We start from the raw sequence: 27,704 nt of genomic DNA, 5'->3' as shown, positions 1-27,704 counted from the left end.
GAATTTTTGCTGTGCCAAAGGCTTGCACACAAGAGTTTGAAAGATATACTCTATTGTTTTACCACTATGAACACCTTCTAGTTTTCTTCAAGCCAGAGTTGTCAGAAAGTTGTTTGTGAAGAACTTATAAAAGTATATCATAATTTTGCCTCTAATACGCATAGGTAACTCAGTATCTGGATAAACTTTTCGCAGAATGGTGGTGTAAAGATGGGATAGCTACATGTTAATCTTTAATTCAAATCAAGTAACTGCTCACTAGATTGGAGCCAGTGACTCAAAGTACCATTAACCAATCTTGTATGCCTATATCATTGCCAACTTAAAAGTCCAGAGTACATTGACAAAGGCCAAATAAAGCCATTATTTCCCATAAAGTTTTACCAGATTCAATGCTTAACAACTGTACTGCGTGACTAAAGTAATAATTGCAAGTTATTAATAAAAGCTCCAGGTCTATTACCTATTGAGCTTCCACTGAGCAAAAAGTTCTGCCAATGTATGAATGTTGGATTGTGCTGTTTGTGGAAACTTTGTCACTTCCCAAATGCAACACTGTCAATGCAACACAAGCTCCAAAGGATAGTGGCTGAAAGGTCAATCAGCGAGAGGCATGCAAAGCAGAACTTCACTTGCTCTTCACTGACCTCAAGTGCCATATAAATTCCAGAATACTGTACAACCAAAGGAAGGTCTCATGTCCTTATTTGCCCATCAACAACCAAAGTACTACTGATTCTTTTACAATATTCCTATGTAAACAGCACTCTTAAGCACGCTACAGTTTCAAGTTACTTTGGGAACTCTGCTGCTTTGGGGATGGTGTCATCTTTAGCTAATTATTTTTAAAACTGATTTTTAAAGACACACTGTAGGAAGTGGTTTTAAAATTCTTGCAACTTCTCAATACTCCAGTCTTGTTTCCTCCAATGTTTTCCTGTAATGTGTTGTACATCTGTCCAACTCAGATTTTACTTCCCTAGACAAAACTGCTGAACATGCAGTAAAAATACAACAGCTGTTAGTTATGCGCTGGCAAGTTGGAACCAACTTCTAGCGACCTTAATAGAATTTTCAAGGTAAGTGAGATATTTAAAAAGTGGATTTATAAAGTTCTACTACCACAGTGATTTGAACCCTGGTTAAGGTTATAGTTAAAGTCCATCACTCTACCCATTACACCACACTGGGTACCTGCAACAGCTATGAAGCTTACATAAATTCTTATAAACATAGCAAGGTATGCTTTGACAAGCGCAAAGCAACTGAAATGCTCACACAGACTTACAGAAGTTTGGCTGTGCTGCTTCAGAAAGCAAACTTTCAATGCCAGTCGTACAGTATTTTAATTAGTACAGATTTTCCTACACTATCAGAACTTGAGAATTTTACTAGAAACATATCAAATCCCCAATTACCTGAAGTTCTTGGGTTTTGTGAGCTTGTTCTTGCTTGATACTAGTTGTCATGCTCTCCTTCATCTCATCAAGTATTGAGTATAAGCCATCAAACTCCTCATCTAATTCAGCAATCACACTGGATGAATTAGCCTGGAAACAAGCATTTAGCTATGTATGAACTGTATAAAGTAGTGGAAACAACAGTAGGCAATACATAGACATACTATTGTAATACACTGCATTTCTTAAAAATAACGATGAAGACAAGGATATAGCAAGTCAGTGCTGACATACTGTATAAAAACAAAGCAGAGAACTCTATTGCTTTAGTATGTCTGGCCCAAATGCAGATTGAGAGATGTCAGAGATTTTAGCTTGCAGAATAACTGGATTACTAGTTCTTTAGACATAATATTTCATACATCTGCAATCAAACTTCTAAAGAGACAGAAAGATTGAATGTATTTTTAAGAAAGAAAGGTTTAATGTGCTTTCCTAAACAGCAAATGTAACCCTTCTCTTTTTCAAGGAGCACTAAGAAGCATACACGGGGTAACTCGAATGAATTTTCTCAGTCACCCTGTGAAGTAGGCTAAGAAACAGCAAGCTTCATGGCTAAGCAGAATTTGAAGCTACCTTACCCCAGTTCGAGTTCAACATTATGTCTAATAGAAAAAGTGACTAATCCAAAACAAAGCAACAGCAAATGTGAATTTTATCAAATAAGACAGATGTGTACACATTCAGCAGCCATTGTAGAATCCACAAAACCTTTACAGTTATCACATGCAGAAGCTTTTTGCATGTACTGTATCTCACATACTGTTACTACCATTTACCAACCTTCGTAACACCTTCGAGATCAGCACATGCATGAAGCTGTGGCACTATACACTGCTGATAGTCAACTACTTATTATGCTCAGTCAGCAGTGTTGAGAAACCACCTGAAATCCTGTGAGACTTTTCCAAGTCTGTGGCAAAACAAAATGAGAGTTGGAGAAGTCTTCAAAAAAGCTTATACAAACCTCTATTAATATATGGCTTAGCTTCCCCATGTAAGTAGCTGCTACCTATATCAATCATACCAGCTGGATGCTGGTGACATCAGCAATCACTTTCAATCACTCTCTTTTCTGTATGAAATGTGGCATGTTCCCTCAGAAGACAATCCACCAGCAGTGCTCCACAGCTCAACTGACAGGGTGCCAACAGATTTCAAGTGTGGGAAGGGTATTGCACAGCATAGTAAGAGACCAGCTGGTGCAATGGATGTACACTGTGCACAACTCAGTAATGCAATAGTTATTCCAGTCTCTCAGCAATGGGGGCTTGGGAGGGGGCATTTACTTTGCCACTCTTCCCAGTCTTACTTCCTGAAACAGGCTCTTCACTGTGGAGTTAGGTCTGCACAGCTAAAGTTTATAACGAAAGAGTATGTGGACAGCAAATTTTACATATAGGCTTTAAGGCTCAAAAGCAGCCAAGCCATATTGTCCAAAATTTGGAAAGACTAAAGATACATGCATGAGTGCAACCATATAGCAGTCTTCCCATGCCAGCTGGCTCTGTATCACTTAATCAGTCATGCAGTTGGCCACATGTCTGATTCTACAGCCACTGCAAGATCATGCATGATGGGTGAACCTACTGGAAGAGGAAGGAATGCTTATGAGATCACTCTTTCACAATCATGTAAGAAAACAGGATTCTAGCCATTATTTTTGTTATTTGATATCATTTTTAACTTTGATTTGATTGCAATCTCCATTTTGAATTGTTTAATCATCAAAGCATAGAAAATTGATGCTACCTGCATATCTTACGTTACTGATGTTTCTTTCTCTTTCAGTCCTCTTTCATTTGAATCTAATCCATTTTTCTTATAATGTTTCACATATAAGCTGAATAGATAGGGATATACAATTCTCTGTATCATGTCCTAACAGCAGCCTCTTGTGTAGACAATAAGTTGCACAACAGGCAAAAAAAAAAAGCTGTGGCACATCCATTTCTTTTAGAAGACACAGTTATATGTTTTACCTTAATTTTGAAGTACAAATTGATTTTCTTCTGAAATTGTCTAGTACACTCCAATCACCAAAGTATATTTACAATATGATACCTCGTCGCTCTTCCTCTATTGATTCCATCTTGAACATACATTTCCTGCTCCATATATGGTCTGAGTCTTTGTTGCAAAATCTTAAGCATCACTATGTTTGTGTGGAAAATTAATGCAATGGTCCTATCTATAGTTGAGTTGCTGGACGTTTTGGTGTCTCTTTGAGACTGAAATGTATACTGAATATTTTCTGTTAGGCGGGAGCACTGTTTTGTTTTCCATAAGGGTTGATACATATTTTTGGCAGGATTTTGATAAATTCAGTCCCTATAGCTTGAAATAGTTCTATTAATATGCCAGTTGTGCCTGTGATTTATTTCTCCCAATTATTTTGACAGCAGCTTTCACATCTCCATCAAACAGTCCTTCTTTGAAGAAATGTCATCTTTGTTTTCTTCAGCATTGTTTCCATCTTTTCCTTATTTCATCTTGAACAGATACGATAATCTCCTATTCATGTTTCACCATCTTTAATTATATTTATTTATACTCATATTCAAGTCACATTATTTGTTGAGACCTTAGACCAACTCCGTTCACTCTTAACAGCCACATCATTTTTTACTCTTTCATTTCCAGAATAAAACACTTTGTAATAATCAGTCCCATTCCAATGCACTCTAGTTCATTCACACTAAGTGCTGTAATGTTTAAATATTCCATCTCCTGTTGCCAATTTTTAGCTTACTTTGATTCATCTCACATCTCATGTTCCAATTATATGCTGCAGCTTCAGACTTCTCTTTTCACCCTGAATAGATGTGCATTCAAGAGAGGGTAAGCCTTGTAAATCAGCCTCCAAATATACTGATCTACAAGATCTTTTCTTGCCTGTTTCACACATAACAGTGGCAGGTGACGGCTGGAACTGCCCTGTTTGTACATTTTGGTTTTTTTCTAAGCACACCACAAAAAAATTCAGTTCCGAATCTACAGCAAAGAAGTACAGAGCACTGTGGGTAAGGGCTATGATCACTGTTCTTCTTCAGCCTGCTTCATTTCTATGCTGGACATACAGAAAACAAAACTTCACTATGTTGACCCAACATAGAAACGAAAACAGTTTGGAAGGGGACAAAGAGTGTTGTTCCTTTACCTCCAGCAAAGACAGGGTTTTCCAGTTTAAGTTTCAGGAAACAGCAGCATTTGTGCCTGGCTCTACTCCCCATCTCAATCTTTTGCCCTTTTAAAAGCTTTTCTTTTTTTATTAAAAAGAAGAGGTTATATTGCAAAACTTAATTCAACAAGACTGCAAAGTGAGACAGGGAATGTGTGAGAGAAACAGGGAGGTTCAAGACCTTGGAGGGTTCAACAGAAGCATTTCAGTTAATTAAGTACTTAATTATTGGGAGCCATCTGATAAGCTTGGTCATCTTGCTCAATGAAGGGGTTTTTGTTTTGTTTTGTTTTTTAGAAAGAAAGGGCATGAAAGAATTTTTCAGGATGCCTAGGCTAAGAGAAACCAATGCTGCCAGATGACTCAAGGTGCAAAGGAATGATTACAGACAAATGTATACAGCACCTGCTAAGAGACTGACTAAGAGAATAAACAAGCATCTGGATGGGATGCACCTTCCCTCTGCATGTCTGCTGTTTCCATGCTTGACACAAGGGAGGAAACTTCCTTGCCTGCATGCATGCCCAATAAGGAAATGCAATGCACTATTTGAGTAAGAATAAAACACTCCAAATTTCCATTCCAGCCTACTTGGCTTTCATGCTTGGCAGGGAGGAGACAAAGAGTCCTCTGTCCATGGCCATTATTTAAAAAATGCAGAAGATTAGTAGAAGGGCAAACTGCTCTGCCCTTACTCCGGCAGCCTAGTCATTCACTTGGCAGCAATTCCTAACCAGCTATGGTGACTAACTAGTGTCACCAGCAATGGTTACACTGCCGCAGCCACCACTGACGTCTGCCTCACTCATATTCAAGAATGCTAAATTATTTCAGAAGAGAAAGAAGCAGAAACATCCTCTTTAACTTCCCATGTCATCCAAACCCTTAATTTCCCACAGGCTAACTGGGAGAAGAAAGTCTCAAATCATGGACTACATCTGAGACAGAGAAGGCTTAGCTGAACAGTATCTAAGACGGAAAGTATTTGTCTTTTCCAACCTATTTGCATTTTTGGCACTTCAGTTAGAATCCACATACATTCTTTATATACAAGGAGAACCAAAATACAAGTGACCTCATCCAGCTTTCACAGTCCTGACTGGTTTGGCCCTTAATCCATTGAGTTTGAAGTGTAAAATTAAAAGAAATTGGCATCGTTTTATAGAAGCTTGATTTAATTGATCATAGTAGTTTACATAAACTTTACAACATACCTGTACACCTTTTAAAGTGTGATTCAGTGTTTCAATGAAATTCTGGATTTCATCATTCTTATGTGCCAGTGTAGAAATAATCCTCTGTAGAGCCTCCTAGAATTAGAAGAATAAATTCATTAAGATGCATATACTTCTTTCTTTATATATGACATACTATTAGCCTTCAAGTTAGTCATTAGTACATGCATTACAATTCATTTTGAAAATTAAACATGGAATCACAGAATCATAGAAAAGTGAAATTGGAAGGGGCCTCCCTGCTCAATATAGGAATACAATTAAAGCATATCTGTCAGGTGATTAAGTTTTTCTTGAATGCCTCCAGTTTTGGAGTACTCACCAACTCCCGAGGTAACTAGTTCCACTGTCTACTACTAAGCCTACACAGAACTGTGCTGGCAGACAAGCTAAAAAATTTTAAGTCAGTGATATATGTAAGTATATTTGTGACTAACTGAACAAGGAAAGAACCAAAGTCAAGTCCTGGGCAATTAACAAAATATTTACACAGACCTAACTTCACAAAGCTTTGACTCCAAATCACCCAGTCCTAGGAGAGACATCAACTCCAACCAGAATTTTAGATCTTGATACATAGGGTTACATACTGTGATACTCCTTTGCCCCCATGGACTATATTTCCTCTGTCATCTGCCCACTCCTCTCTCCTCCCCATGTGTGCCCCAAATTTACTCCACAAAGAGAAAAGAAGAGCCTGAAGGAGATCTGAGGGAGAGATGGGGAAGGGAAGTTTGCCCTCTAGATTCCTCTAAAACTGCTGGTTTCTACTGACTTGAAGTAGCAATTTATGCCTAAAATGAAAATAAAATGTCAACTTTATAAATTAACATAAATGGCTTGCGGATAGTCAAAAGATTCATAAACAACCCTAACTGTATAAACTTTATCTCTGTCATATTTTGTTCTTTTAAACCCATGTTAAAATGCTTAAATGTGGGCTGTTTTAAAACAGGGCAATTCAACAACAACAACAACACAACTCAATGCACCGATTTCAAGCAGACTTTATACTAGTGGATCTTCATCTACTTCCTGAACAACAGTACAAAACTGACCACTAAACCAAGTTTTCCACTCAGCATTTGCAGTATTCTATTAGTTATTTCATTCTTAGGAAGTTTGCTTTTTCTCACTTTGTAATATTTCCCACAACTTTTTAACCTAGAATGAATTTTCTAACATATTCTCTATGTAACATAGAATCTTTCTTGTAACCAGCTTGTGTTTTTTACATTTTGAGGTTAAATACACTGGAGAAAGGAACTAGTACAATGAACAATTATGTCTTCTATTTTCTGATGTACCTCTTTTCCCCTTTATTTTGCCTTTAGCAGGTATATCCTAATAAGAACAAATCAAAATGAAATGGCCATGACAGATAGCTAGAAAGAAAGCCAGATAAATAGTGGATAAACTAAAGCAATTTATTTTTGAAAGGTAAAAATATGTTTGGTGAATAATGTAAATATGTATATGTTAGAACAGAGGTCCCCAACCCCCGTCCGTGGCCTGGTGCCGGTTCGTGACCTGAGCTGGACTGGACCACAGAGACAGACCTCCCCACCATCCCTGCACACACTCCTCCCCACAGCTCCTTTGCACATGCAGGTGTGCCTACGCCCATGCGAGTGCTCCCCCACACCTTCACACATGCACACTCACATAGGTGCCCTCCCACTCCTTCGTGCATGTGCACGAGCCTGAGAGAGAAAGAGCGCCCGCTCCTTTGCGCATGAACGTGGGGGTGCCCCGCCTTCGCACAGGGTTAAAAAGGGTGGGGACCACTGTGTTAAAATGTATCAAACTTGATTGTCTTTTACATGGAAAAGCCTGTTTCCATGCAATATATTTAGTAGAAACACTGCTATAGTTCACAAACTTCAGGGCTTACATGTTTATACTCAAAATGCAATAACATCTTGTTACTATTTAAGATAAATTATGTATTTAGTTTTTCTTAGAAATTAAAAAACTTTTCATTTCACTAATATTTGAATTTTATTTTTGTCCACTATGCTACATTTAATAATTTCTCATCTAAGACATATTGTGTCATCAAAGTGCATTTAGTTTCCAATTCAACATACTGCTCCTGACTGGCATTACTGTTTGCATCCGTTGGACCACAATGCCTTAGTTTCAGCTGACGCACTGCTTTTACCACCAGCCAGACCTACAGCTGATGGCCTCCAGCTAAGCCTTAGATCTTATAAATGTAACTGTCAGTTTGTGTAAGTCACAAAAACCTCCCCTTAGTTTGACTGAACACATTTAGCTTTACCATACGAAAAACATTTTATATCTCTGAAAAGAGAAGCAACAGCTAATTTGAGGGCAAAGGTTTCTATCTGAGAGGTGCCAAGCAAGTTCACTATACAGCCACTCCTAAAATACAAACATACCATGCTGTGCTATTTTCACTTACCAACTATCTCACTATAAACAAAGTTTGAAAATAATGAGTAAGCTAGACTAAAAGATGTCTCATCAACTGAAATAGAATCTGGAAATGCACCTTTAATAATTTTTAAAACATTTATCACATATGAAAATTGACATTGTTATTTTGTTTACCTAATTTAATGTAAGCACAATGTCTCCCCACCATCCCAACCAGGTATACAATTCTATTAAATTGACCCAGTAGCATTTTATTAACTGTCTTGGCATTAAAGCAGGGTATTTTAATTAGCTTAACACAGAAGATACTGCAACCCACAAAAATCAGACAGCTTGGCAGAAGGGGACTGTACAATTAACAGGCCTGCTAATATTACCAGAATCTGCCCATTTTTGTGATAGGGGATATACATAATATTTGTATTACTTATGCATTATGCTAGTAAAAAAGTGGGAATTCATTTGAGAAATCCAAAAACCATAATCAAAGTCTTAATCAACCATGTAAGCAGCTTGAACTTACAGCTGAAGTTCCAATTCCAAATACTCAATCAGAATGTGAAGTTCTCCTGATTTTACTTTAAACCAATCTTTAACAGTAGTCCATATTCACCATCTCTTAGAACAGCACTCATCAACCCCCGGTTTGTGGCCCAGTGCTGGTCCCTGGTCTGAGCCGGACAAGGCCGCGAAGACATACCTCCAGGCCCCCCCGCACACACTCCCGCACGCACGCACACACACACGTGCCAGCGCCGACGTGAGCGCTCCTTCACCCTTTCAGGCATGCACCCGCATGCGCAAAGCAGCTGTGGGGGAGGGAGGGAGTGCGGGGAGAAGGTCTGTCTTTGTGGCGAGGCAGTGGCGGCAATGGCAACGGGGGTGGCCCAGAGCCGGGAGGCTGAGCATAGCCGGGTGCTCCGGCTGCTCGCTTCCCGGAGGGCTCCAACAAGGCCAGGGTGGGCACTCCTTGCCACCCTCAGCAGTTCTCCTTCCCTCCTCAATCCACCAGCCTTCCCGAGGCCCCCTTCCTGTAGGAACCACCAGGACCCAGGTGCGAGTTGAGGCAGTGCCAGGCTGTGTCAGGCAGGCTCTGTGAATGCAACGTCGAGCGGGTGGGAAACGGGCGCCACTTAACAGGAGGGAGGGAAGAGGCATCGTCGTCAGCACCAGTGGCGGGCAAAATAGGGTGAGTGGAGGTGAAGGGGCTCTCTAGGAATCTTCTCCCCACCACCCTCGCAACAGCAGCGCTGGGACCGAATGGAGAGCGTCTCTCTCTCTCTCTCTCTCAGAGGGGGCAACTGGGGGAGATGAACAGTCTCAAAGCCATGCCTAGAGCCGTGAGGAGGAGGGGAGGGGAGGAAGCCTAAAGGTCCCCATTCCACCCTCATGGTCCATGTCTTTTATATTTGTTGTTGTTCCATTTTTCTCCTTCCAAGCCTTGGTGAAAGTTTCCTTGATGTCCGAGCTGAGGAGGGAGTTGGGAATTATTCTCATGTCGCATAATTCCCTTCTCGCCTTTTCATCTATAGATCTTCTCCCTGTTTCTCTTCACCCCCTTCTTCCCGGTGGACTTTGAACCTCCTCTACTCCTCCTCCCTGTCTTCCAGCATCTCCCGCCCGCCTTGACATCCCCCTCCCTTTATCATCTAAACATCCACATTCGTTTGGCTTGCCTTCCTTCCTTCTGAAGGTGCCCCAAATTTGTAGTTTTCCCTACAGAATTACAGCAACCCCCCATGTGCTATTCATCCTCCTGCTCTTTCTTGTCACCCTACATTGTCTCTCTTAATGGGATGTTCTCAAATACCTGCCCTAAATAGCTTCTTCCCCCACTTTTGTTTGCTTATTTCTTCAGTACCAAAATGAAGAAGAACGGGGTGGTAACGATTTGCTGTTCTCTTTGGCTTGAACTAAAGCGCCGCCAAACCGGCACCAGCAGCTGCTTGTCAGGGCAGCCGCATCGGTTGTCGTCGCTCCTTGCCATTTGAATTTCCCGCCATGGAGGGCAGGGTGGAGCACCACCCCCGGCCTCGTTGGAGCCTGTCAGGAGGCGAGCGGCCGGAGGGAGGACGGCGACCATGCTCAGACTCCCAGGCTTCCGCCACTGCCACACACTCCCTCGCCCCTTCAAGTATGCCCCTGCATGCAGGGGGGTGAGGTGGGCGTGTGGGTTGGCAGGCACTCCTGCGCATCCGCAAAGTGGTGGGGGAAGCTCGCGCGCCTCTAGTGCATGCCCCCCAACCACTTTGCGCATGTGTCAGAGAGCAGGAGGGGCCGCTCCACCTCTCAGAGGCTCAGCCAGTCCAGAGTATGAAAAAGGTTGAGAACCTATGTCTTAGAAAACTGAAGCGTTTTTGCAAATCTCTGTATTCGTCATTAGAAGACAAAATAACTGATCATTCTAAACAACTGGAACAGTTATGCAGTTAACATCTGAAAATAAATCAGTTAACTAAACTTGGCTTTTCATCTGTACAATTCCTAATCCACATCCTTTTCTGGTGGTCTGATGGAATTATTTTTTTCAAGATGCAAATGTTTAGCCTTGTTTAGTTTTCTATGTACTGAATTACAGAGTCTCCTTTTTATTCCAGAGCATGCTGTCCTACTTTAACAGGACTGTATCTTCATATGTAAGTACCAGCTTGGGGGGGGGGGGTTAGGTTTCTACATGCACTGCTCTCCCTCACTGTGCAATACAACCCTCAAATCTATATGGCTTCTATTTCTGTCAAAACTACATAGTCATATGTAGTTATTTTCCTCTAAAGTATCTGAGTCTAACAATTTTATGTGAGATGATGACTGAACCTCTCAACCCTTTCTTAGCTTAATAATAAGCAAATCACCTACATCTGGATCAGGCCTGTGGCACTGGGGCAAACCCCTCAGAAGCAAGTATCAGCTATGGGGAAAGAAGGGGAGTTAATCTCATAAAAACAGGAATCTGTATTTTTGCTTGCCTTTCATCCAGCTGCAATTTCACAGAAAAGGCAGTTTTTGCTGAGGAAAGAATCAGGAAAAAGCTATGCATCAGAAAATCAGACATTCTCCTAATAAATGCCAAACACCATAGTAGGCAAATACCAAAAAAATACATAACAGTATTCATCTGTTCCATTCATCTAAAGACATGTGCTTAGACACACAAAAGTTTATGAAAAATAAAAACTCATTAGTCTTTACAGGTGTTACAGAACTATTTCCACTGCAAATTAAAAGAGTGACATGAGTTGGCCCTAATAAAAGAATTATCCTACCACAGCCTCTGAATTTTTCAGTGATTCTGTATTTATGTCTTGTGTGTTTTGGAGAATAACATGCAGTTACAATTTTGCCTATCAAAAAAGAATAACATGGCTATCTCAACAGGTCAACTTTCTAGTGACTAGAACAAAGAACAGCCATCAACTCTGAAACATCTTTGAAAAAAGGAACTCTGCTCTTTGTCATCCAAGTAAAGTAAATGATATAAAATATGTTGCATTAAAGCGTTTGATTGGTTACCAGATACACAATGATGTATGACTTCATTTTATGCACTGGTAACAAAGAAATTCAGCTCTGCAGTTCTAAGATTATTTATTACTGTAGTGTTGTTATTAATACCACCTAATAATGCAACCAATTATCACAGGAACTATAAGCTCAACTTAATTAATGCAAAAGAATCCACACAACTGGAAATCAAACCTGTGTGGCTCTTACTGTTATGCACAATTAGAATAATTAACCCTTTATCACCATGAAGAAAAATAAAGACAACACTATTAGTTGTGTAAGTAAGGTTTAGAAAACACCCAATTCTGGATTCATCAGGTTAAATGTTTAAACATTCACTGGGCCTAACATGAATAGTGTATATCTACTCTCACATGGAACATCAGATGTTAAAGCAATTCAAGAGCTACTGACACATGTAATTGCTCCTCCCCTCTTCTAGGCCTCTTGCTGCTCTTTATTCCTTGCAGAAACAAGACTCTCAAAACTGATTAACTCAAAATTAAATAAAATTTAGGCAACTGAATTTCATGAGTTCCCAAGCCCTATCTAAATTCCAGCCACCTCTTTAAATTAATTTGACATGTCCACTATAAACAAAAGCAAGAGGAAAGTACATGTGAAAATACAGAGTCTGTCAACTGTTTGGAATACAGATTTACTTTAGTTCCTTTTCTTTAAAGATGTGTACGTTGTCAATATGCATCAATACAACTATTCATTAAAATGATTACAACTATTAAAAACATACCACATTCAACTTCATTTTCTACACTGGGACACCAGTTAGCATTCAGTACAAACTACTGTACAGTACATGAATCTCATTTGGATAATTAAACACAACCCATTTCAGAAACACTGGGCAAAATCCTGTTGCACAAATTGAGAGCTTCCTACCTGTCCTTTATGTCTACACAAACCAGTTCCAGTAGCAGAAATAATTTAAAATAAATGAATGCTTTCTATTCTTCCCTCAGATTCTGAGGCTCCCAGTGGCTGGATTTTGCCCTTTGGGAACCTCAGGAGGGGGGGAGCCTTTAATAATAAAAAAAATCACCACCAGATTACTATTGCCATCAATCCATGAGTGTTTTGTTTGTTTATTTGTTTTGTTAAAGGCTTCCTCACATGCTGAAGCTTCCCTTGGGCCAAAGGAAGCCCCAAGGAACCTGAAAAAAAAGGGGGGGGAGAAATAAGACACTTTCAATTAGTTGCTATTAATTCTTTCTGGTGCTAGATCCAGTTTATGCCAATGTCACTTTACGCAACAGGATTTTGTCCACATGTAAGCATGCATGGTTTAAATCAGCCACTTAGAAGTTACATAAATTGTATTCCCTATGAATGCTTAAGTAACTCAAGAGAAAACATGGTTCTTACCTCTGTGACAGAAAATAGTACAGTGGGGTCTTGACTTGAGAACTTAATCCGTATTGGAAGGCGGTTCTCAAGTCAAAAAGTCTGTAAATCAAGTCTCCATTGACCTACAGTGCATTGAAAACCGATTAATCCCGTAACAGGCCGTTTTTGTTCCATTTTGGTTTTTTTCTGGTCTGTAAATCAAATCTCAGTCTGCAAGTCAAACCTAAATTTTGCGGCCAGAGAAGTCTGTAACTCAACAAGTCTGTAAGTCAAGCCGTCTGTAAGTCAAGGGTCCACTGTACAGGTAGACCACCTGGGATGTAAGGGAAATAATGTAATACTCAAAGTGCTTGGGATTTATTAACATATTATCTCCCTTTACTTTTGTACTGTATAAGGACCATATGGCTTTACTTGTTTTTTTCTGCAATGCATAACATACTAATATAGAATTAAGTACCTGGGAATGCAATGCAATTCATGTACAAGTAAATATCTGTAGGACTGGGATGTAAATCGGCAAATATCAATGGAAGACAGTTCAACATAACTCCCTTGATGGCTTCACTGGTTCTAAAGAACGACACCCAAAGGGTGCAGAACCAACCACTTTTCATGGCACACTAGTATATTTATTATCACTTGTTAAATTAATGATCAGTATTTTTAAAGTAATTAAGATGACTTAATGACTTTTAAATGACTTTAAAATTCACTAGATGAATAATTTGAACCAAATTCTTCCCAGTTCATATCTTATTCTTTAAACTAGTACAGAAATACATAAAGATCAAACAACTAGTTAGCATATTTGTATCTTGTGTTGCCTTGAGAATTACTAAGCATAGCTAAAATAAAAGAAAAAACTGAATATATATATAAAACTGGAAAAAAATCTTAAATTCCCCCTTTCCTAGTCCAGAAACTTCACATCCTCTCTTCAACCAATTAAAAGCTTTTATAAAGAGACAGATCCTGTATAACTCCAGCTGTACTTCCTAGGTGTGGTTCTACAGGACAAAGGAAACTATCACAGGATCCTGTTAAAAATTTATCTTCCACTAAAATGATATACATTAACCAACACGTTTTAACTCAAATTTATTTATATCATGATAAAACTAGTTATTAATGGGTGTTTCCATGTAATCTTTATGGATGTCTAAATCCAAAAGTACAGTAAACAAGTAAATTAAGAAATAATATAACATTTATGCTATAACATCCCTAGTAGTTAATAATAAATAATAAATAATAAAAAAGAAATAGTATAACTTTTGAAATATTGGCAACTGAACAAGTATTTTGACTATATACCATCAGAGATATAGGTTTTAACATTCCTGACCAGACATGAATATCCCATTTACAGAAAAAAAAATTACAGGTTGGGGGGGGTGTCTCTCTCTAGAAGAAACAAACATCCTTCGTTGTTATTTTTTCTTTATTTTTATTGATATCCCAACTCACAGCTGTCTAAAAATCTATGTTCAGTGGAGGTTACTTCCAAATCGATTAGCATAAGGGCCGGTAAACAGACCCATGCTTACTCAAGAGTTAATCCTGCTAAATTCAGTGGCATCTCCTGGCCAGTATCCTATTGTTAGCTCCACGTAAGAGCAAACACACTGAATGCAGTTGTTGGTCAGTAACTCAACCCGTATGTCAATCCCACTGAATCAACGGGCCTACTTCAATTGGAAGCAGCAATTAGATAAAGGGTTTATCCTCGGATCCCGAGTGCGAAAGAGAGAGAAAAGCAGCGCCGAGGCACCGATTCCTCCACCACCACGCCCCTCCCCGCCCCCCCCAAAAGAGACGCCTCACAGCCTGGGAGCTTTAAGGTTACAATCGGCGAGTTCGGTCCTTCGAGGTACCGTCAGACGCCGGCAACTGCCGTTGTCGCTGCTGCAAGTGCTGGGCTAAGGGGCTCGAATTTCGCCCTGCAAGTTGGTGTAACACAACGGCATCCCCTCAGTAACACGGGACACACTGCAAGCCCTGCCCCATGTCCCCTTCCCTTCCACGCAAACAGGCAAAGGAGGGACGGACCACTGCCCGCACAACCTCCCCGTAACTGAGCACATACACAAACACACACACACACACCGAGACGCACCCCACTAACTCCGAAGGGGAAGACCTCCTTGCTTCTTCGCCTATTCTTACGAGAGGGGGAAAGCAGCCCCCCTTTAAAAAAACCCAAGAAAAAACACCGACCCCCTTCCCAGCTTTCTCCGGCCTCCCCCGTTATGCCTCAGGGAAACTTCGGGAGAAAACAGCCTCCCCACAGAAGAGACGACAACGCCCGCCCGGCCGCCCATCCCCTCTCCCGACCCCTCCCCGCTTACTTTCTGCGCCTCCATGGTCAAGGCGGTTCCAGAGAAGAGGAGCAGGCAGGTGGCGGGGCTCCCTCAGGAGGCACGAGAAGGAGGACGGGTGAGAGGAACCGTTGGCGTCTCGAGACCACCACTACCCCACCCCACCCCCGCCTTGCATCAACCGTTCAGGGTCGGCGAGCAGCGCCGCAGGACCTTCAGCGGCAGCGGCCAGCCCAAGAACGTGCGTCAGATAAGCCCCGCCCCTCGCCCGCCTCCGCCGCCGCTTTGCCGAGCCTCCGTTCGCCTCGGCGTGAGCATGCGTCCTGAGGCCCGGGGAAAGGCGGTTTTGCCCTAAAGAGCATGCGCCGCTCTTCCAGCCTGTCTCGAGGCTGTGTATTTTTGGGTCTTCGGTTTCCCTCCTGGTATCACTCCGGGGACGTCCGAGACCGGCTGGTTTGGTACCCATCCCAACCAACCTGGTGGCGGCCCTCCTGTGGTCTGCTTGTTGTCTGGTTACTACGTGTTCCGTGTTTAGAACGGCAGGTTTGATGCTTGTAGCATCTGACCTGGTTTGCAGCCCTGCCTTATTTATGTCCTACAGTACCATTGTCATCAAAATACAGATTTACCTAGCGTTTTTTTTCCTATTAAAGCTGAAATTTTAGGGACGCTTTCTAGAGAATTGTCACAGTCATGTGAATTTGATACTGCTTTAATTGTTGTGGATCTGTCCTGAGGAATCTTGGGATTTGTAGTTTCATGGGGTGTTTCAAAGCCTCTGCTGGACAGCTCTGGGGATGACCCTGAACTAGAGGAAAATTTCAACTCCCTCCCCAAACTACAAAGTCAAGAACAAAGGATGAAGTTGTGGAACTTAATGCGATATCAAAGTGATATTAACTATGGTAAAATCTGATACGAGAGAGATTGATTTAGTCCAGTCATGTCCGACTCTAGGACGCGGTGCTCATCCCTGTGTCCAAGCCGTAGAGCCAGCATTTGTCCAAAGACAGTTTCCATGGTCACATGGCCAGTGCAACTAGACACCTTCCCACCGTGGTGGTACCTACTTATCTACTTGCATTTTTACATGCTTTCAAACTGCTAGGTTAGCAGGAGCTGGGACAAGCGACGGGAGCTCACTCGGTCATGTGGATTCGATCTTACAACTGCTGATCTTCTGACCCTGCAACACAGAGGTTTCTGTGGTTTAACCCATAGCGCCACCACGTCCCACTCTTGGGGTGGGTTCAAATCTGATTCGAGAGAGATTGATTATATACCAGTGTATTAAAGCTGTTTCAGAGTTCCTTTGCAGACCTCAAGCACCCCTTTAAACAAATCCATTTCAAAATGAAACTCAAAGCCTTCATGTCCAAAATGGTCTCCTGCCGGTCCTTCACGTCAGAGAAGTATAAAAAGAGCCAGGCAGGGTTAGACACAATGTCTGTCCACTTCAGTACCACTCTCCCATTGTGGGCAAGTAGATGAAAGGCATGCTGTCTCTGATTTTCAAGGTAATACTCAAGGCCAGCATGATTCCTGTAGTAGCCAGCCACCAGCAGCCTTCATCATACCTCAACACCTTTCTTCAGAAGTAGTGCGGGAGAGCAGATGAATGTTTGGAATTTTTTCACTGCAACTGGAGTTTTCCCCCAGCTACAGTTATGGTAGCTTCAGCCAGGGGAATTCTCTACAGATCCTAAAGAGCAAAGCAGCTACTGCATCCAAAATCAAGGTAATAATTATGATGTCCAATTTCTTTAACATCTATGCAAAAACCCCATTCTCCAGGTGGTGAGAAATGTCTGAAATGCACCAATGTACCCTGCTGTTGTTCTCCTCTCTTCGATGCATGTACAAATGTATAGGGAGCACATAGATGGCAGTATAGCATTAACTGCTCCAACAGATGTTTCAAAGTTTCTGCACTCCATGTTCATGAAACAGATTATTGAAGAGAACAAAATTGCAATCAGACAAGAAAACAATTCACGTTTTGGACCACTTGTGGCACAAACCAGGGTGCACTATTTCCCAATGATCACATGGCCTACAGGAAATAGCGGTCTAGTGTGACCTTAGATCACTAACTGGACCTTTTTGGTTCAGCAGCAAAGTAACTCTTTTGGGGGGCAGACGGGAACAGTTCCCACACATATGGAAATGTTACTTTAAGGGAAATCACTTCCAGCAAATCAGCTCTTTCCAGTGCAATCAGCCATGATCTTTTCTTGCTATTTGATTACACCCTAAGTCATCCGTGAGCCCTTTTCAGTCTTACTCAAATTCAAATTGCCACTGATAATGAGCATCTTTACCAGTGTCAGTCCTACATTAGGTAGAAGAAAATGGTTGCCTCAAGTGGCAGATGTTGGCAGATGACAGTAGAGAGCTAGAAGAGACAGCTTTGCCCTGCATCCAAATTCACTGGCTTCATTCAGCTGTGGTGGAGGATGCTATCCTAGCACCAGTTCTGAAGAAAGATTTGTCTGCCTTTGCACAAGGAATAAGAGAAAGTGACCCCTTGAGTGGAAGGCAACACCATTTTGTTTTGTGGTCTGTCCAGATACTGTATCATAGTAGTTTCAGCATCTGGCTGCAGAGGCTGAGGTTGGGAGTTCGATTTCCCACTGTGCCTCCATGACACGAGATAGATTTGAAGGTCCATAGATCCCTTCCAGCTCTGCAGTTCTTAGGTTAAACCCCATGCTTCTTTCCCGCAATCCCATTGCTTTCAAAACACTATTTTCAGACAATTCTAGTATGAAGCAGACTTCAGCTGGGAGTGGAGCAATTAGACTTTCTCCCAAAAATTGCAGTAGTTACTTAGGAAAGTAGGATTGGACAGGTAACTCTAAAGACTGTAAATCTTCAAGGAGTTAAAAATGTCAGCCATAGTTTTGTGATTCTTGCATTGGTTAAGCACACTGAAAGACAGCAGCATACTCATTTCACACAGAACAACTGGCCAGAATAATTACTGCCAGTTTTGCCTCACTGGCTTCTACAAGGGCTAGAGACTTCATTTGTTTTTAAATGAAAGCTTGGAATCCTGGCCAGCTAATATTGCAAGTGGGTATTGGGTGGCATAGCTAGATTCTGGGTTAAACCTGGCCAACTTGGCAATAAAGCAAAGTTACCCATCCTCAAATGCTCTCTCTGTGTCTGTCACTCACACACCACACATTCCTTCACCCACATAGGCATGTACTCAATTCATTCATCACACACACATCTCTTCCTTCCTCCTTTCCTTTTTGATCTCTAGTTTCCCCTCTTACCCTTCTTCTCCCCCTTCCCCCCACAGCAATCCCAACTGAGCCTAGAAACACTAGGGAAATTATGATGACAGGTCAGTGGAACCTGGCTTAGTGGCTATAGGAAAGAGTTTGTTTCAGTATGAGGGAGGGGCAGGAGAACCTAATGGGTAATGCAGGAGGGCTTTGCAGCCACCAGGACAAGAAAATCTGCCCTAACCATTGGGGACAGGGAATTTTGCAAGAGAGACAGCATGTCAACGATCATACTTGCTTCTCTGTCCATTCTCTCTCTCTCTCTCTCTCTCTCTCTCTCTCTCTCTCTCTCTCTCTCTCTCTCTCTCTCTCTCTGCTTTAGTCAATTTGGGGTGGGGGTGGACAAATCCTCAATTGCTGCAGAGGTTCAACCCACCCACCGACCCCGTTTATAAACTGCAACTGGATAGAGGGATTTGTGGCTTCTTCTGCAAGCTGAGGGGGAAAACTCTTTTCCAAGGCCTAGTCTCTTCCCTCTTGCTAACCAGGACTTTCCATTCAGGGAAGCTTCCGGCTATTGACTGCCTGCTGAGGAGGAGTCTTTTGACAGAGGTGTGCTGCACTGTTTATTGATGTGCTCTTAAATCAATTGTGTTTTTCAAATACAATTTGTTTAATTGCATTTTAAAGTTCTAACTTTAAAAAAAAGTTCTAACTTTCAATATCATATCCGTATCTTTTAAATTGATCTCTTATGAGCTGACTCAAGTCCCACTACAGGGAGGCAGAAGATGGGATAAAAACCAAACAACTTAATAAATAAATAAATAGTGTATTAAGCCTCTGGCACTGCCAAGGGTTATTATCTATACACAACCCTCCAGTCTTTGAAATATTAACTGGGGATTTATAATGATTTCCACAGAGATTCATTCCTTAAATGTTACCACAGGATTTTTTTTGTTGCGAGCCTTCTAACTGCACTGTAAGGGTGATTATGGTAAACTACCTTACAGGGTTGTTCCAAGGATTACTGAGGGTGTTGTCTGGAACACGTGAAGTGTAATGCATAAACGCTACGGATGTATGTGAGAGAGAGAGAGAGAGAGAGAGAACTTGTCCTGAGCTGCTAACGTGCTTCAGGCACATGATGTTAGTAATCTTCTTGATCACATTACAAGGTAGAGCTCCTGAGAATATGCATGGTAATACATGGGGCCACCTGAGTATGTCTACAGAAGCCCTTTCAAATGTTGGGGATGAGGGAGGGGTGAGAAAGTAGCGTTTTTGAAAGGGCTATGAGGTGATCTGTATGTGGTCCTTGGAGGCCTACAGGGAAGAAAGTTTGAGCTGAGCGACAGATTACTGTACTGTGTATACTTATGACATATAGTATCATATACAGTACTGCTTGTTGCCATGGCCAGTTGGGCTTCTTAACATCAGTCATGAATGCAGTTCACTATTTTATGACCCTTCCATCTCCTCACAGAGCACTCTTTACAGGCGTCAAGGTTGCCCAAATGCTAAAATTCCTGGAGGGTCGTTTTATTCTTCATGGCTTGCCTCAGTAAACAGGCTCCAGCTGATGCCACAGGACAAGGCTGATCTTTCAACCAATTAGAGCTAAGGATGCTCTAAAGCTATTATGTAACAAGGATTATCTACTGTCCCGTTAACAAGCTCAAACCAACTCTAATCCTATTCTTGTCCTGCAGGCCAGTTCCTCAATCTCTTGCAAAATGGAGGATCTAAATATATACTTCCCTTACATACACAAATCACTCTTCTGCCTTGTGGTCTACAGACTGAGCTAGGATATTTATTGTCTCAGTCAGGCAAGGTAGAAGTGCTGCAATGTAGTGCAAACAGTGTCTGAGCTGCACAGAACTCCTGTCACAGCTGAATTCATGCAGGGTTATTTTGGTCAGCGTGTGTGTCATCTTGGGAAAACTTAAACCATTTTAAAGCTGTGTTGGTTTAGGAGTTACGCAGGCTTTTAGAATCGTTGCGTATGAGACTTGGTTCTGCACCCACCTGCCTTCGCACTTGCTGCCTCTCTTGCCTTATTTTTTTTAATTTCTTGGATTTGGTGTAGCACTAGAACAGAATGACAGATAGGAAAAAAAAATTAAAACATAGGTTTCCTTGCAGTCCAAAAACCAGAGAGAGAGAGAGAGAGAGAGAGAGAGAGAGAGAGAGGAAAGACTAGTCGTGACTGAAACTGACTTTTTCATTAGACTGGCACTTAGGCTTGCAAGGAAAGGAAACAAAGAGAAATGAGAGTGCGTGCACAGAGGGGCTTGAGAAGGAGGGGAGTTCAGCATAGACTTTTGTGAAGCCTGTATCCATCCATCCTCCCCTCCACTAATGAAGAGCAGGAGAGCCAGCCCAACCTCTCCCTCCTCATCCTGTCCCCAATTTCAAAGGAGGTGGGAGGGGAGATCTTAAAAAAATTATCCCAAAGTGATGGGGTGAAGCAGTTGCTAGAAGGGAGGAGAGGAAAGGAGAGGCAGAGCAAGCTGGCAGGAGCCCTGGATGGTGCAAGAAATGCAGCAGCTGGGTGCAGCCACCCACTTCCCCTATCTATGCCCACTGCTGTCCTCTGCCTCTTCATTCCCCCCTGTCTAGATCTGCCAACATTAGTTTCATTGGAGTTTCTAAAAAATAATTTTTGTTTCATCTCTCTGAGACCTTGAGCAAAGTTTGGAAAAGGAAGTTGCTCATGGTGGAGATGGTGATGGAGAACTTTATTTACATTGACAGAACCAGTTACATGTGCCAGAAGGATTCAAACTGCATCAGTTTCACAAGTGAGTTAAATTAAACAATCCTCTTACCGCCTAGTAAAATATTGCGCTTTCCAAACAAAAAACACACTTCTTCTGGGAAAACAAAATAGAAAACAACAACCAAAAATGAAAAAGAAGGTATCTCTTCCATACGACCCAACCAATCAAAGGCAAATTTAAACAAAGAACAAGGGTAGTAAAAGGTCAGTGTGGGACTATTTTATCTGATCAATTACAGAACACGTGAGGGGGATACAGTGAAAAACTACATAGAAGAGAAGTAAGGGTAACAAATTGTTTTAAAGAACATTGAATTTTAGAAAATAAAGTAGAAGCTTTCAAAAAAGCAATTTGGGAGGAATAAAGCACGAGGAACATAGGCATCCTTCATTCTCGAGAGGTTATGGTAACATGCTCTGTATTGGAGGACCTCGATGCTGTATGCAAAGCTGGAGTGTCCTCTCCAGAGCATGTAGCCTGGGTAAAATATATGGAGGATGCAGCACCAATAGAGTTATTTCAAACTAGAGATTGAATCTATAACATCTTACCAATAATGTGTCAACAAATGTGGAAATTAAAACAGTGGCCCACAATTTGAAAATGTCCAATAAACATTCCTTTTCCAAAGAAAGTATCACACCATTGCATTCATGTCCCATGCAAGTATAGTGATGCTTACGATTTTACAGCAAAGACATATGTGGAGACATTCAAGCAGGATTCAGACAAGGAAGAAGTACTAGAGATTGTATTGCAAGTATACATAGAATGCCACAGGACAACTGGTTTGTAGTTCATAGATTTCAGTAAAGCCTTCTATTGTTTGGATCGAGTGAAGCTGTAGAACCTCATGGTTTCCAGTTGGCAAAAGTGTGAGATGGGAGTTTATTCTATCTCCCTATCTATTCAGTCTATAGGGTGAATATATCATATGGAAAGCTGGCTAAAATTTAGATGAAAAGTGATGAAAACTGGAGGGGGGAAAAATCACACACCGATTCCTGGACCTTGGACAACTAATTTGCTTGTCATCCATACCCACCTTTTTTCTGATGCAAATGGTTTTATCCAGTAGTGACACAGATATTTAAAATTTAAATGGGAGAGGCTATGTGAGGCTCTCAGATTGTCAAAATATGGCAGAATTGTCCTCCATGCTTCCTAGAGGCAGTTCTAGCCTTTTTCACATTTTGGAGATGTAAAGGAGCTCTGGGGCCTGTTGGGGCCACATGTCGTTTACTCCTATTTTAAAGCTTAGACACCCACCTCCATACATTTCCAGCTGGTCCCACAGCTCACTGGTTCGACATGAAGGTGTTGGATGTGTGTTGTGCTTGTGCAAGGTCTTGTGCACCAAAAGGCCAGAAGCAAAGAGAGGGGAACTGGGGAAAGAGCCTGGTGGTTACAAGGGTTTGGGCCCATTCTGCCATAAGAAGAAAGATGGAGAGTAGAGCATCAGCCTTCTGACTCATGAGCCTTCTTGTTGCTCAGGCTCTGGCACCGGCAGGGCAAGTCCTGGTAAAACCTCTCCATAGACTCATGGTGATCCTTCTTTAAGTCCCAGCTCATTGAAAATCTCCCTGCATTCATGTGTGCTGTCGAGAAGCCCATGTGAGACACATGTCATGAGAGGAATGGTGTTAACCAATGCAGCCGCTAGGCACATTTTGCTACCTGCCTAGTTACCAGAAAGTACTGTTGCCCAGTGCTGGGTTGCTGTATTACTCCCTTAGCCAAATTCTACTCAATTTGCCATCGTCTCCTTTGTACAACCAGCTGGCCAAAAAGAGCCCTTCCAACCTTACTTATCCCACCTCTGTGACATCATGGGGGTCTGCCTTTTGGTCTCTGACCCTTGCAATCTCAGGGAATGGGCTGCTGCTGATCTGCCAGTGCTGGAGTTCACCATATGAACACACATTAACCTACCTTAGAATAGATCTTGCTGAACACTGCACGGATTACTTTGATAGGGAACACACATAGGTTTGTGCTGCTGTTTGTTGCAAATGTAATTCAAAATCCAGCAACTATTTGTGGGCAGAGAAATTGTGGGGAACATTTCATCAGGTTCCTTCAAGGGAACAGGAAGTTCTCCAGCGGTTTCTCAGGCTTGGGACTCCCCACTGATTGGTTTTTGGGTTTCTTTTCTGTTGTTGTGATAGAAACCGCATTTGCACCATTTTGCAACTCAACTTCCACAGATATCTGAGACAGACCGAATATTGTTTCAGGATGTGGAGGATGGAGAAGCCCATGGCAGCAAAGGAAAACAGAACCAGCCAGCTGTCCCTACTTCCCATGGAAACAGTTGCAGAAATTTGCCCTCTTAAAGGAGAGAAGAAAAATCTCAGCACTTTTGTTAGAAGGGGGGGGGAAGGACTTCTGAGAATTTTCAGTTCATCTTAATTTAAGATGATAATACTCTCTTGTGCTCAGAATGGGGGTCAAACTGAGTATTATTAGGTTTCTTAATTCTGGGCTTGGTTGCTCTCTGCTTACATGATTGCAATTCAGGTGAGCTACTGGGTCCCTGGCGATTTCTAAGACTTGGAACTATTGTTTAACATTTGAACCACTGCAGCAAAACCCTTTGGGGAAATTTAGGCTGTCTCACCAAATTTGTCACATGAGAAGTTACTTCTACTTGGACTGCTGCAACTCTTGTGAAATGCCTCCTGGCCTTTGTGGATTTAAGGAGAGAGTCTTGCCGCCGAGCCTGTTGTCGCCCTAAAGCTGAGCTCAGGTGATCAATGAAAACTGGGGTGACCTCCCTTTCTGCCTTGTAGTGTGGCTTCCTGGCTAAATTCACAAATATGAACACTCCCTTGGCTGAGCAAGGAAAGCCCATACTTTTTGTCTGTCTGCTTGTATGTTTGTTTTATAAGTCGCCGCAACTCACAATATTAAAAGGAATAGAATTAAAAACATAATAAGTTAAACATAAAAAAATTAAACTATAGGTTAATTAAAATGCATCTGAATAATTAAAAGCAAGTATTGTACACATTTTAAACTATCTCAACTCTAAGAAGGCATTCAGGGATTCAGTCATAATTGTTAAAAGCCTGCCTGGATATCATTATATGATATTCATCAGGTTCAAGATTTAAATCTGGAAGGAAGACATGAGTCAGGCAAATATCAGCATTTTAAGATTCATCAAGTACAGTGAGAATTACATGTGGATAAAGCAAGGCAATCCTCAGAAGAAAGTCTCACTAGCCTTGATGGCTTAAAATCAACTGGTCAATCCCACATGTATAAACAAGTGGGGAAGATGGAGAAAATTGTAGAAAGTGGGTTTTTTGTTGGATGGGGAAGTAAGAAAAATCTCAGAGATTTTCTCAGCTATGTCTTTTAAAAAATGGCAATGCAAGTACTGTACAATTAAGATGATGATACTCTTTTGTGCCAGAGTATTAGTTTCTTTATTCTGATACTTATTTCCTTATTGCATGATCCAATTATTTATGATTCACAAGTTCAATTATGATGTCTCTGTTTTTTTTTTTTTTTTAATCTTGTTCTGCTGTTTAACACTTCAATCTTTGCAGCAAAACCCTTAAGGGAAATTCAGGGTGTCTTTCCAAATTTGTCACATGAAAAGTAACTTCTGTATGTTTCTTTACATTTTATGGGACTGCAGTTCTCTTCCCATTAGCCATTGCCAGCATATCGATAGTGAAGGAGGGTAGGAATTGCAGCCCAGCAACATCTAGAGGGCCGTAAGTTGCCCAGCCCAGTATTTAAGAATGCAGCCCAACAAAGACATCCTAGTATTTGATGCTGAGAAGCTGAAGCTCTGCTGGGCTCATGCAAGCAAAGTGGAAACAAAGAAGAAGCATCAGCTCCTCCCTAACTGTGAGTGCATGACTTTTACACATTCCCCCATTTGCCCTGGAACCAGTGGAAAGGCAATGTTAGGTCCTTGGTGTGGTGTAGATCTGCCACCTCTTGGGAGCATGTCTGGGTACCAGAATTTAGTTTCTCCTGGAATGATCCCATCACATACATCCAACATATCTTGTAGTTCATATGCTAGAGATGTACCAACTACTGTACAGAAGTATCTGTAGTGAACTCAAGGAAGTGAATGGCTGTACCCTGGCCTGAGACAGGTCCAGGCAGTCTGTTCCTTGTAGTGGCTCAACCACCACATACTCAGGCACTCTGCCATGGAAGTGCCAAGCATCTTGCCCACAAGTATTCGCATTGAGGCAGTAGCTCTCACATACATTTCGTTCCAGAGAAGTCTTCTATAGAAGTTGTCCCATTGTCTCCTTCAAAGTAGTTTGCCCCTAGAGCCCTCAGTCAACTCACCTTTATTTGATCTTGTCAGCCCATGTCTGCAAGCGTCAAGTTAATGTAACCTCTATAAAATATTGGTTCAATCTAAAAGCGGTGGGACTAACGAAGAATGGGACTGTGGGCAGAGATTTGACTCTGAAAGAGTGGAAAAGCTGAAGAGGCTGGAGTTGTTCCTGCCATTTAGATGGCTAAAATTACCAACTTGGTTTAGAGTTTTAAAGAGTCTGCAGGTGGAGCCAATTGTTCTATGTTATGGATACCCAACTCAGTTGATGAAGATATCTTGGCCTTTTAAAAAAAAACAAACCTTGGATTCAAAAGGACACTTGAATCTTGCAATTCAACAAGCAGCTGCTGTATTGATGCTGTTGCCTAGGGCTTGGATGCACAAATGGCAGCATTTTGTTGTTATAATTGTTCCTGTGGCCTGTTATATAACCGTGAATAAGAGGGTCATTTTGTGAAATTGTGTTTACAAGGTTCATCAATAAATATTTAAGTAAACCAATTGCCCCATAGAATGTAAAAGTGTTACACTTACATGTGACAGGATAAACTTTATTCAAGCATCTTGCCAAGACTACAAAAACTGAAACTAATCCTAAGAAGCTTTAGTAGATGGCATTCCAAACACCTCCTAAAACAACAGTGACATCAGGTCCTGAGTGAACACAAAGGACTTTTCTCTCAAAATCTTTTAATCAGTGAATCACGTTGTCCATGATTCAGAGAGAATTTAAGCCTGAGACATCTAATTGCTTGGAATGGTTTGGCAAGACATGGTTTGCTACAGAGTCCCAATGCAGCTGGTAAAATTTGCCTTTTAATTCTGCTACAGAAAATCCACCAATGTGAATTCCCTGCTAAAATGGGTATTTCACACAAAAAGTCTTTTAAACAAACAAACAAAAAATTCCAGTCTTCTCTGCAGTGAGATCATCCCAGCCTACATCATGCACGTGTTCATGCTTTTAAAATCACCAAAACATATTGCTGGAAACTCCCACCCTCAGTTTCAAGCCTAGATTGGTGGCAAAAATGGTGACCAATTCCAAGTAATATACAGTTCTAGAACTGCATTTGCTTCGCTGGAAGAGAAGACACAACAGCTCTCAAATAATTTAAGCAAAGAAAGCAACATTTCTGAGAATGATTCTTCAGACTTCAAGTAGCTCCTACACGAATCATATTCACATATGTTGAGCATATCTGCACGTTCACCATGAGACGAGGAGCCAAAATGTAATTTTCATATTACTTGTAAAAATGCTACATGTTTTATCACTCCTTGGTTCTCCAAATGAAGGTTCAAATCTCAATTGGTATAAGGGAGACCCTTAGGAGGGTGACTCTTGTCATTTTCTTCCTCCTAAATGCAGCTGTAGGACAGGAGATGAGGATATGGGGTGCAGCATGGGGGAGAAGATACATCCCCCACACAGCAATTTCCCACTGCTTTGGATCTACTAAAGGGATCCAAAGCAGTGGATCCCTTTAGTGCAGAAACACATAATTATATTGATTGATGATTGATTGATTGATGATTGATTGATTGATTGATTGATTGATTGATTGATTGATTGATTGATCGATCGATCGATCCATTCATTCATTCATTCATTCATTCATTTGATTTTTATACCGCCCATTTGGCTGCCAGGCCACTCTGGGTGATGTACAAACAAGCAACAAACAACATAACAACAAATGTACAATAACAACTATGAAATTAAGATAAAATAAAATTGCTTAAAAAGTGGAAGACAACTACAAAAACTACAAGTGAAGATATAAGAAAATAAAGAAAAATAAAATAGAAACATGGCTGTGGGTTGGAATTAATTGTTCAGGCACTATTGTATCACAATGTATGTGAATCTGGAAAGGTCTGTC

The 27,704-nt window shown here is 41.3% G+C and overlaps 1 protein-coding gene across 6 annotated transcripts in view; it reads right to left on the bottom strand.

Moving 5' to 3' along the window:
• Positions 1-15,727, bottom strand: part of FSD1L (fibronectin type III and SPRY domain containing 1 like) — a 46,398-nt gene extending 30,671 nt beyond the window's left edge. For 4 of the 6 annotated variants that reach the window (XM_020801447.3, XM_072991986.2, XM_020801449.3 and 1 more), the window contains exons 1-3: positions 15,500-15,727; positions 5,856-5,951; positions 1,419-1,550 (exon numbers count right to left, since the gene is read on the bottom strand). In XM_020801447.3, the coding sequence (XP_020657106.3) occupies positions 1,419-1,550; positions 5,856-5,951; positions 15,500-15,514 (243 nt within the window). In that variant the 5' untranslated portion in view covers positions 15,515-15,727. Of the gene's footprint in view, positions 1-1,418; positions 1,551-5,855; positions 5,952-15,267; positions 15,459-15,499 lie in introns of those variants that run through there. The other 2 variants (XM_078384842.1, XM_078384843.1) reach the window with 1 other exon arrangement.
• Between the last annotated feature and the right edge of the window lie 11,977 nt (positions 15,728-27,704).

The sequence above is a fragment of the Pogona vitticeps genome, chromosome 2, assembly GCF_051106095.1.
Source record: "Pogona vitticeps strain Pit_001003342236 chromosome 2, PviZW2.1, whole genome shotgun sequence".
Classification (NCBI taxonomy): domain Eukaryota; kingdom Metazoa; phylum Chordata; class Lepidosauria; order Squamata; family Agamidae; genus Pogona; species Pogona vitticeps.
The sequence above is the reverse complement of the archived record's forward strand: the minus strand, read 5'-3'. Positions and strand labels throughout refer to the sequence as shown.